Source organism: Hyperoodon ampullatus, assembly GCF_949752795.1.
Source record: "Hyperoodon ampullatus genome assembly, chromosome: 1".
Taxonomy (NCBI): domain Eukaryota; kingdom Metazoa; phylum Chordata; class Mammalia; order Artiodactyla; family Ziphiidae; genus Hyperoodon; species Hyperoodon ampullatus.
Genome location: NC_136914.1, coordinates 172,665,092 through 172,677,757, shown reverse-complemented (window position 1 = coordinate 172,677,757; position 12,666 = coordinate 172,665,092). Strand labels below are relative to the sequence as shown.

The following is a 12,666-nucleotide window of genomic DNA, read 5'->3' as shown; positions in this document are numbered from 1 at the left end:
CTAATCTGATGATTCCACAACTTGGTAAGAGTTACCACTGAGCTTAATTATATTTCTCAGAATTAAGAGAGGCTTTGCCCAGGCTTTTAACAGATAAGTGTTGTGAAATTAATATTTTTAGACTCTTTGGTTTTAAGATGATATTGTGTGTATGGGGCCTGAAGAGAATATGGCGGAGCTAAGAGTATTCTAAATTGGTGTTTCATGCTGTCTCCTAAAGCCAGAGATCTGGGGGATGCCCAGGAGTCCTTTGTTTATATACCCTTTCAAAATAAAAGCAGTGATTGACACACCAGTTGTTGCAGAATAAAACTAAGACATCATCGATTTTACAGTCTATCACAGTCATCTCCTACCTATCCACCTGCGGTGTGTAACATCCTTTTGGGTCCTGAGAAACACTCACTACTCCCTAGGGAACTATATACTCCATGACTCACAAAAGTCGCAAGTGAACCACTTAACAGTGAGCTTTTCCACTAGGAACATAAATTGCTTTTACTACCTTTATTATGTAATTCAGTTTTACTACACTCATCTATTACCTGAGATTTTGTTTTCTTGGATTTCTAAATGGATGTGTGAAAACAAAGCCATTACTCAATTGTCTCTTGGTTTGCTATAGAAAAAGAGTTTAAAAACTTGGGGCTTAAAAGAAGAGTGACTCTAAATTGTCTTTGATTGTCTTTATGTCTTCAGGACTCATTAACAATGATATTGTTATATTTCTATCTCAATTGTAAATCTTAAGGTATTTCAGTGGAGTAAAGATAAATAGTTCACTATGCTTATGTGAACTCCTGCTTTTTTGCCAAGTATTTGTTGGCATATTCTGTGCAATAGAATAGGAATAAAAAAAACTAGACAAATTCAACTGGCCACCTCATTTTGATACCTCTGGTCTAAAGATGCTTCATTTGTGGAGTGTGGATGCTAATAAAAAATTTCCCTGCCCACTTCTTTGAGTGGAAGGAATGGGAAGCCAAGTGGGATTAAAGGTATTTATGTATTAGCATAAGAGTTTTCAGAAGAACGTTTTATAAAATAATTTATCAAGTAAAGTTGTATTTTGAAGCAAATTACAGATCTTCCTGAACTTACGATGGGCTTAAATTCCAATTAACCCATTGTAACTTGAAAATATGGTGAGTCAAAAATGCACTTAAAAGAAATGCACTTAATACACTTAATCTACTGAACATAATAGCTTAGCCTAGCCTGCCTTAAGCATGCTCAGAACACTTACACTGGCTTACAGTTTGCCAAAATCATCTAACACAAAGCCTATTCTATAACAAAGTGTTGAATATCTCATGTAATTTATTGAATACTGGACGGAAAGTGAAAAGCAGAATGGTTGTCTGGGTGCAAAATGGTTGTAAGTGTATTGGGTGCTTACCCTCGTGATCACGTGGCTGACTGGGACCTGAGGCTACTACTGCCCAGCATCATGAGAGAGCATCCTACTGCATATAGCTAGCCCAGGCAAAAAATCAAAATTCAAAATTCTAAGTATAGTTTCTACTGAATGCATATTGCTTTTGCACCATCATAACGTTGAAAAATCGTAAGTGGAAACGTCGTGAGTTGGGGACCTTATGTGTGTAATTTAAATAAAAATGCACTAAAATAGAAAGAGACTTCACATTTGAACATATGGTAAGAGTCACATGTAGGGCAACAGTATTTGCACTTGAGTATTTATTCTTCAGTATCTGGGTATCCAAGCATGAAGAGTACCCTTAAACCCCAGCATTACCAATTATTATACTCTGTGCCTAGTACTCGACTAGGCACTTTACATTAGTTGCTTCCAAGTCTCCCCATGAAATGGAAGCACAAAGTGGTGAGGTAAATTGCTTAAAGTTGTGAAGCTGATAAAAAGTGGTGCCTTCTCATACAGCATGTCAGGAATGGCCAAGTGTTTATCATGGAAATGGTCTGTCTTTCCAATGAGACTAATTCTTTTTTTTTTTCCTAACATAAGCTTGTAAGTTGCTTAACCCAGAGACTGTGTAGCCAACCAACCTAACAGTCTGCAGAGGAAAGTCCCCTGAAGTTGTGCAGGTTCCCTGAATACTGAAACTGATGAAGGCATGGTACAGTACTGTACCTTTGTAACGTGTGCACCTGATTTCTTAATTTTTAAATAGTAGTCGACTATGTTTCCAAAGAAGCTATCTGGTTTGGAAAATGATATTAATTTGAACCTAAAGAAAGAAGCATACAATTGTCATTAACGATTTTTAAAAAAGTTTCTGCCCATCTAGATGAAAAGAAAGTCATTTTGAAGGGCAATCAATTAACAGCTCAATTGAGAAAATAATGTGCTACTCTATCCCTGTCTGAGGGACTACTGCTGATGTTGGCTTCAAGTTTGGGCTGTCATTCATTCATTCATTCATTCATTCATGGCACTACGACCACGTCCCTCTTTATGCTATTCTCCAAGCACTGTAACAATAAGTGTGTGCCGTATTCTACATTCATTCACTTGTTGGGCTGCTAACGTCGTCTTTGTTGCTGCTGATTAGATCTCTTAGCAGGGTGCAGGCAAATGTTTAACAACTGGCTCTCTGTAAAAAGAATGAGTCTGAATTTGTAGCATTTGCTGATTACTATGGCAGAAATTACTCTCAACAAGGCCACATCAAACAGAGGTCTTAGAACTTGGATGTGAGAAGTGATGCACACCATTAGCTCTCAGAGCACAGCTCAAATATATTCCTTTTCCATAAATGGTTCTCATACTGTGGTCCCTGGATCAGAGCATCACCTGGAAATTTGTAGAAATGAACATTTGGGGCTTATCTGAGATCTGAATCACAAACTAGAGGTGCAGCCCAGTACTCTGTATTTTAACACACCTTTCAGGTGATTCTGGTGCTGGCTCTACACCACTGCCTGTATGCCTGGCCTTGTTAGCAGTATACATGTCTACAGGAAACCACGATCTTCTCTCAGATGTAAGAAATAAAATGAGACAATGTGCATGCCACTTTAGTTCTACTGGAAAATAAATAATTACTACATTTGGGTTTTCTTAAATGCACATCTTTGTTAATTACTACCTCTAAACATAATTCCATGAAATAATAGTTCTCATATCAATTCGTTTGAGACAATAATTGACATCTAAGGTCAAACATTTTATTTTTTAATTTTTTTTTTCCTTTTCTTTTTGGTTTTGAGGCTCTGAAATATAGACGTGGTACAGTGGGAAAGAACATCTTTGTTCCCAGGGTCTAGGGTCTCAGCCAGGACCACTCAAATGGCTGGGACCTGGAACAGCTGGGAGTTGGTAGGGCATAAGATCAAACATTTTAAACCAAAAAATATACTACAATAGAAACAATAATAATGGATGACAGTTTCCCCTAATTTAACAGATTACATTTTACTAAAATAAACAAAATACGTTTCCATCAGTGTCGAAAATTAACCAGGCAACTGAAACGAGGCACCTGATATATGACATTACTCCCATATGTGATGTCCCAATAGCACGTTAAATACTGCATAATTTGGGAAACAAAGTTTTACCAAGGTAAATCTTATATAACATAAAATCATGCAATTAAATGAACTCAAATTCTCTGATGTAAAGATATGTAAAAATATCCCCTTTGAAAAACATCAGTGTGATTTTTTTTGGGCACACCATGTGGCTTGTGGGATCTTAGTTCCCTGACCAGGGATTGAACCCAGGCCCTTGGCAGTGAAAGCACTGAGTCCTAACCACTGGACCACCAGGGAATTCCCTAGTGTGATGCATTTTTAATAAAGTTATATAAAGTGGAAACACATCAAGATTTGAAAATTTAATTCAACCAAACAAAATATTTATTAAGCAACTTAGAGGAAATCTGATGGCAACAATATTATTGATGGATTTTGTTGTAATGATGGAGAAGTAGTACTTTTCATTAGAGTATGTATTCTAATAAGGCCTGAGCAAGGATAGAGGCATTTAGATAAATGCCAGAAAATTAGTAAGAGCAGAATTAAGACTTGGACAAACTTCAAATTGAAGGTGAAAGAAAAAGGTTAAGAGTAACTTAATTTCACCTAAGATGACCAAGAAGATGGTGATGCCTCTCAATGAAATTAGGAATGCACCAGGGTGAAGCAAAGGAAATGAACTTAGTTTTGGACATTCTGAATTTATGATCCCAACAGCTAGTAGTACCACTTACTATTTGGTACACCTCATTATAAATACTCCACATGTATCAAATCATAACATTCTTACCACAATCCTGCAAAGATGGAACTATGATTTATTATTTCCATTTACCAGGTGAGGACCAGAGAGCTTATGCAATCTGCCCAAGACACACAGTTAATAGATGGAAGAGCTGGGACTTGAATCAAGGCAGACTGTCTTTAGAGCACCTGCTCTTTTCTATTACTTCAGTTTTAGTATTGAGTTGTAATGACATTCAAATGGTTCAAAACTCAGAATGATATAAAATGGTATTTATACACAAGTTGTGCCTCAGCCCCACTCTTTCCTCTCTATCCCTAGATTTTTCCTTATGCAAGTACATGGAAATAAAAACACATATACTTATTTACCCACCTTTGACACTGTTCTGCCTTCCTTTTTTTTTTTTGCGGTATGCGGGCCTCTCACTGATGTGGCCTCTCCCGTTGTGGAGCACAGGCTCCAGATGCGCAGACCCAGCGGCCATGGCTCATGGGCCCAGCTGCTCCACGGCACGTGGGATCCTCCCGGACCGGGGCACAAACCCGCGTCCCCTGAATCGGCAGGCGGACTCCCAACCACTGCACCACCAGGGAAGCCCACTTTTATTTTTTTTGTATACTGAGCAATAGACCTTGGAAATCTTTCAATATCATAGATAGAGAACTTTCTTGTTCCCTCTTTCCCTCTCTCACTCCTTCTTTCTTTTTAACAGCACATTCCATTGTGTGGCTGCCCCGGAGTTATTTAGTTAGAAACTTGGGTTATTTCCTAACTTTTGTTTTTACAACCACTGCCACAGTGAATTACCTTGTGCATATGTCATTTTTATGTCACAGGTATAACTTTAGGGTAAATTCCCAGTAGTGGGAAAGATGTTTCCAAATTGCTCTCCATAGAAATTGTAAACAACATGTACTTCCAGTGTCAATGTATGAGAAGAGAGGATTCACTTTCAACTCTTGCTACACTCCAGAAAGAGACACCAAGAAGATTTTCCTCTATTGCTAGAAGGGAGACGGGAATGAAGACAAAGTGAGTGAGGAGAGCTGAGTGTAGAATTAAATCCTTGTAGTGGATTGATGGGGCAGGTGTTACATTATCATTTACAGATATGGATTCTGAAACACATAAAAATTAAAGACCTTGCTAAAGTTTATATATAGTAATTGCCAAGCCTAGATTTGCACATACATCTCAGCCACTATGATTATTACTTGTTAAAAACTAGATTCTCCTGGTGTGTTGAAATAATTTAATGTTCTCAGTAGCCTCTATTTCACAAAAGCATTTTAAAATGCCAGTTGGAATACTACTATATTCATATATTTTATATATATACATATATATATATAGTATTCATATATTGTATTCACATCAATCAATTAATCAATCATCTCTCTATCTGAATTCTCAGTGGTTGTTGCTTCTTTTCTTTAACTTAAAAATAATGCACTGGGAATTCCCTGCTGGCACAGTGGTTAAGAATCTACCTGCCAATGCAGGGGACACGGGTTTGATCCCTGCTCCGGGAAGATCTCACATGCCGCGGAGCAACTAAGCCCGCAAGCCACAATTACTGAGCCCATGAGCCACTACTACTGAAGCCCGTGTGCCTAGAGCCCGTGCTCCACAACAAGAGAAGCCACTACAATGAGAAGCCCGTGCACCGCAATGAAGAGTAGCCTCCACTCACTGCAACTAGAGAAAGCCCGCATGCAGTAACGACCCAACGCAGCCAAAAATAAATTTCTTTAAAAAAATAGAAATAATGCACTAACTTTTGTTGATTGTTGTGCCATAAACTAAAAAGCAAGAAATAAATAAAAGTTATGTTTGCTCTGGACCTCAAAACAGATGTCTCCATTAGATGGTCTGCAAGCAGAAACATCTACTTCTGGTTCATAACAAAAAGTGTGTGATGTGATATTATCCTTTTTTACAGATGTTACAGGGTATCCTCTATTGTTAGGCAAAAATGGTGATGAACATAAACTCAAAATAAACTCTTTAGAGTAAATCCTCATTTGGATATAATCACTTGGGTTTTTACAACTTATCTAGAAATATTTTAAGTACATTTTATGTGAACACTAGCTTTAGTAAGTCAACTCCAAGAACTTTCACTATGGTTCCTGACAGTTCTATGCTGTTTCATTGCATAAAACAAAACAAACACACAAAATACCAAAAATGAACCATAAGATCAATATTCTGAAATCTTTTTATGAGCTGAAACAAATTGAGGCTATAACATTTAAGGCCTAGCAACATTTAAAATATTGGCACTAATTCATCACCATTTAGAGATGAAGTAACTATTATATTCTGCTTGGAAACCAATAATTATGTGTTTGTTTCCATGCTCTAAATATTCCCAAGTGAGTTAGCTTACCACCAAAAGGACTTACTGAATTCCATTCATGGCTACAATGGGCATCCAATTTCCCAGAACCGTTATGAAAGGTTAAATAACATGTGAAGCACACTGAAAATATATAAGTATAATATCAAGATCTTAAAGGCCAGTATCTCCATTTTATGTCTCTATCAATGGCCACAAACATTTACCCAGCATGTTTGGGCTACAAATGTGTTTTGTTTGCCACATATGGATTTAAAAAAGGTGTGAATCCATACTGAAGGAGGGAAAACTTTATATTTAAAAAAGCCAAATTTCTGTCTTTTCTTGAAAAATCACAAGTTCTGGCAAAACCTGGGCACACATTTTCACATGGAAGCATTCAGGGAGACCTGAGCAGATGTGGTCTAGTCCTGTTTTGACAAAGATTTGCTTTTAGTTCACTCTGGTCATAACCACTCCTATTATATTGTCAACACCAAGGCTATCTGTAACAGGGGAGTGCTTCTCTAAAAGCTTAAAATCTTTTCAAGAATAAAAGGATGAGAGAATATTCTTTTCTTGCAATTAGTCAGTTCAGTTCATTTAAGATATCTGCCTGGATAAACGGACTGCCTATAACTTTGTGACCTTTCTCTAAATGGTAGCAGTTATTTGTACATGTGAAGAAATCAACTAGGTAAATTGTCTGCAGGGCAACTGGTGTTGAGATGCAACAGAGGGGCTCTGAATGTTAGTCTTATGCAAAAAGCACACTTTCAGGAAAATCCCACCCCGTGAATCCCACCCCATTCACGTCTTCAATATATCATCACTACCATAATATTATCATAAAACTTCCAACAGAATGATCAGATAATACACATCTTGTAGCTGTCCATTGGCTTATTACGTGTAAGCTTCCTAAAGGCAGGAGCTCTGTTGCTGAAAGCTTAGAACAGTACCTGGAGCATAGTAGGTGCTCGATAATTATGTGTTGAATGAATAGTAACTTTAAATTTGTCCCTGTGCTGGGTATCCTGCAGCTGTTTCTCTAGGGCTACTCTCCACCTGTCTTCAGCCTGTTCTGAGCCCTGGGAGGCTCATGTGTGAGCTATATTACTGAGATCAGTGGGTTCCTTGTTTTCTGGCATCTGATTTGGCCAGAGGGAAGCAGGGGTACAGCTGATTTTTGGGATCAGGTATTTAAAACCCTGGTTCCTTCCTGAGCTCCTGTCATGCAGTCCTCTCCACAATTCCTTTTCTGAGCATCGATTTCCATAACTGCTGCCTCCCCTCTCTCCTTCAAGCCCATGGACACTAGCAGTATACCTAGTTACTAGCTCCAGATTACTATACTGTCCCAACCAATCTTTGTACAGTCCTCTTATAAATCTCTCCTGAATTATCCAACTTGAGTATGCTGTGTGTTACTGCCAGGCCTCTAACACACATATCATAAAGTCTGCTGTAGCCAAATTATTCCCTCCCGTCCCCATGACACAATAAGAGAGGAGAAACAGTTCTGCATTAAGCAATTATTTTCACCTTTACCAGTAACTGACAGATCTTCACCTGTAAATGGCAGAAGCTGGGTGGGAGCCGGTGTCATAGCTGGCACGAACACGTCCCCGGTAGAGCTCTACAGCGATATGGTCTTTGTCACCCTTATACAAGAGGATTCCACTATCTTCATCTGTGGCAATCTAGTGGGAAGTAACCTTGACATTAGTAGGACAAACAGTCATCCAGACATATTTCATTAAGAAGAAACAAGACTTCCTAGTAATGCGTTTTTTACTATGGTTTATTTCTTCTTTATGGCTCTGATAAAATACTAATGCACATTGAAATGATTACTTGAAAGATGACCTATTCCTGGATTACTCTGTTGCAAATAAATTCATAAAGAACTTCAAAAAGCTCTTTTTACATTCATGAACTTATATATTTATTCTCTTTCTGCATATTGGCAATGATAAAGCTTAAAGATTCATGTCCTACGAAATATGCAAAAACAAGGACATCACATAATTTATACTTCAGCAAATTAAAATTGAAAGATATTTTCCATACCATTAGAGTTCACAGTGTTTAAAGTAAATCAAGCTTTCCCCCTTAGATATCAAACTATATTGTCTAAGCAGAGAATGATAAAATCTAATCAGGAACAAAGTGATCACATTTCCGTTCTGTTAAAAAGAACAATAAGAAGTACTTAAGTTAACATCACTGAACGTGCTTAGAATTTCTTTTGCTGGAGATTTTCACTTACCTGCTTTTTGCTCCTGTCATGGGCTTTATTTATGGCATATGTGAAATGTGACTGCATTGAGCAAGATGGATTTTCATATTACATGTTAAATTATGGTGTGACCAGGGGAAAATCTCTGTTTTTATCCTTCTTTCTGACTTTTCCAGGCTTTTGAAGGACCAGCTCAGTAAAAGTTAGGACTTAAGCCCGAACACCACTGGGTACTTCTCATAACAAGATGGGTGGCAAACGCTGGAAGTTAGGGGGCCAGGCTTTTTTAAAGAAGGCTGGTCTGCCTTCCAGGGTCCCATTCCTCACGACTTCTCAAGAAACCCCTGCCCCTCACTGAAGTGCTAGGGTAAACCAAATATGGAATGGGTTTTATAGGAAATTGGTTACACTTCTTTGAATTCAAAACAAAACAAATATGCAGCCCCAATTTGCCCCAGGTACCCTAAATTTATCACCTTAATCTACCCTAATCTTGTCTATAGGGGTTTGAATGACTTGCTCAAAGGTACACAGTGGGGCTTCCCTGGTGGCGCAGTGGTTGAGAGTCTGCCTGCCGATGCAGGGAACACGGGTTTGTGCCCTGGTCCGGGAAGATCCCACATGCCGCGGAGCGGCTGGGCCCGTGAGCCATAGCTGCTGTGCCTGCGCGTCCGGAGCCTGTGCTCCGCAACGGGAGAGGCCACAACAGTGAGAGGCCCGCGTACAGCAAAAAAAAAAAAAAAAAAAAAAAAAAAGGTACACAGTGACTTGGTGGGAAGACTTAAGATAATACTTGAGTTTGTCAATTTCATATCGAAGTTAAAAGACACTTGCTGACACTTCTGCCAAGGTGTGTTCTGTCTCACCTGTGCTGTTCTCAGCTGCAGGTTTCCTAACGAAAGCTCCCCCAGCACCCGCCCCCCCCGCTACTGTGCAGAACCTGAACTGCAGAGCCATAAAAATAAATGAATAAAATGCCATTACCTGAGCGCAAAGCAAAGAGAGAGATTTTGTTGCTTTGTCTCTGTGTGTGTTTTATATGATCAAGTAGTGAATAAAAATACTTAGTGCCCATTTAGTTTTGAAAGATACAAATGTTAGAGAGAATAATAATAGAAGCTTTTCATACAAGTATCATTTTCTGTCATTGTGCTATGCAGTATGTAACTGTCTATTTAAGAAATAATACCACTCACAAACCACAACGTACGTTTATATTTGGCAGCTGAGTTGGTTTAAAATGAGATTAGCTCTTGGTAGTGGGGGAATCTTACCTGAAGAGTGATGTTTGTTTGAGGCTGAACCTTGGCAGAAGGGATCTGAAGATAAGACTCTTTGTTTACAAAGTTCACACTGACCAATTTTTCACACTTCTCTCCCTGGTAGCCAGGCAAACACTGGCATATTGGCTCATTTATCCTGATGATGCACTGAGCTCCATTCTGACAATCAAAATTATCACAGGGGCTGGTACGAGGGAGAACCATGGGTGGAGAAAACTCACAAAACAAGCCACTGAAGAATAAACAGAGAAAATACTTAATTAGATGTTACTTAATTGCCAATATGAATTGAGCCCTGTAACACCTAACTCTAAATACAAATGTGTACTTGCACTTTTACCTGTAACCTTCGGGGCAGATGCATGTATAACTGTTCACTGCATCAGAGCAGTGGGCTCCGTTTTTACACTTGTTATCTTGGCAGTCATCAAAGTCAATGTCACAGTGTTCGCCTATGTATCCTGGCGTGCAGTCACATCTGTTTGAACAAGCAGGTATATAGTTTCAAACCCAACTGAGCCAAAATAAGTAAAAGAGTTGCATTTCATCTAGGAAACAACTGGTGCTGTCTTTGCAAAAACATATTTAGAACAGGCTCATAAAGTTTAAAAATTAACAGATGCCTAGAAAATAGTACTGATCTGCAAAGTATTCCATGGTTTCTCACTGTGATCTCTCAGAGGAATGGCAATTTTCCCTCTCTGATGACAATGAGCATCCACAATCCAAATAAGAATAGACTAATCGCACCAGCGTTTGTCCCTCCCTTCTTCTCCCACTTTATCTGCCCGTGGTGTCCTCTATTTTCAGCTGTCTAATTCATTTGAGCTGCTGACATGATAAAAGTGCTGTGTTATAAAATTTATTAAGAGTATTAAGCATATTTTAAGAACAATTAACATTTAAAAATTTCCAACAGAGACTGGGTGCATTACAGTAAAATATAATTTTATGAAAAGGAAATATGTTAGCATTGGATACCCTAATTCACCATGAATCCAGATTATCATTATGGCAGAATGGGGGCTGACCTAACTGAGTGGGGTAGGGGAACTGATACAAAATTCCTGGGGCCCATCCCTGGACAGCTTTTCAGCCTGTTCACTCTGGTGGTGTGGGACAGAAGGGGTCTCGGCTGCACTGATGGTGAAGAACCAGGGATAATAATACAGCTGATGTTCTTTGAGCGCTTTGTTTCAAGCCCTGTTCTAATCATTTTGCATTATGGACTCATTGAATTCTCTCCACAGCCCTGTGACATCAGTGATACCATGACTCCACTCTACAGGTGAGGAAACAAGGCACAAATTGGTTAAATGCCTTGTCCAAGGACATCCAGCTTGTAAGTGCTACAGCCAGGAACTGAACCCAAGCAATCTGACAAGAAAGCCTGAATTCCTAACCACTGCCCTGTACCGTTAGGTAATTAATTACTCAGGGTTCCCTTTAAAATCTCTTTTACCAGTGCTGACCATTGGAATGTCTAGCTATGACATCGAGGATGCAGGATTTTAAGGGTGCCCAAGGAAAAGCAATATGGCACATGCAGTGGTTAGTAAACTATGCTTTGTGGAGCAATAGGGGACCATGGAACCCCTAAAGATATGGCCATAGATGGGGAGGGGGGCCTCTGTCAGCTTCTCTCTGCACTGCCCCCCCCCAAACAATACTCTCCTGCTGTGATTTATTAGTTTTACACATTGGGCTTCCATAAGTGTTTCTGTTTGAGGTTTAAGAAAGGGTTCACTGACTTTAAAAAAAACAAATAAACCAGGAAATTATGTTTTAGCCTTATAGAATTTGGACTTTGCAATTAGGCAGAAGAACTGTGTTCATATTCTGGTTTCATCCTTAAGTGTATGTAATCTTGACTACATTACTTCATCTCTCTAAGTGTTCCTTTCCTCATCTGTAATATGTATATAATAATTTCCATCTCATAGGTTTGTTAAAAGATTAAATAAAAACACTATCTACAAAATAATTACTATAGTAGTTAATATATAATGCATGATCAATAAATGGTAGGTTTAAAAAATAATTCTATGTAAGTTTTTATAATTCTAAATAAAGTATTTATGGTTTAAACTGTACTAATTATTCAATTTCCTATTTCAAAACCATTAGAATTTAAGTGGATGAGGATAATTAAAAACACCCTAGTGAATGTGGATATTATTGAATGCCAAGGGTTTTGCCTAAAAAATGCAAAATCAGGATTTAAGAGTTACTGGAGAAACGATGAATTAATAAGATAAATGGGAGTATATACCCTCTAAGGGTAACACAGACTTTTAGCTCTGTGTGTATGAATTAAGAAATAAAATGAGCTCACTGCATCAGCATGCTTGCTCTAGAGCCAGTGGTTTTAATGCTAAATCATAACAAAGCAAACAAGTCTGAAGTTAAATGAATTCTAAGTGGCCATAGACATTCTCAACAAGATGGACGGGGCCTGAGAAAAGGGCTTCCATCAATGTTAATGTGACCAGAGCTGCTCAAGTACAGAGCATTAAAAGAAAGAAGAAATGCTTTGAAACACTCTGAATTATTTACCTGAGAAAAGAAATCAAAGTAAAAGATAAGAGAA

General features: G+C 38.4%; 1 protein-coding gene across 3 annotated transcripts in view; it reads right to left on the bottom strand.

Moving 5' to 3' along the window:
- Positions 1-12,666, bottom strand: part of SLIT2 (slit guidance ligand 2) — a gene marked incomplete at both ends in the record, with an annotated part of 384,978 nt that overhangs the window by 10,497 nt on the left and 361,815 nt on the right. For all 3 annotated transcript variants that reach the window (XM_079697609.1, XM_079697610.1, XM_079697611.1), the window contains 3 exons: positions 8,124-8,254; positions 10,068-10,308; positions 10,417-10,554. In XM_079697609.1, the coding sequence (XP_079553735.1) occupies positions 8,124-8,254; positions 10,068-10,308; positions 10,417-10,554 (510 nt within the window). The remainder of the gene's footprint in view (positions 1-8,123; positions 8,255-10,067; positions 10,309-10,416; positions 10,555-12,666) is intronic.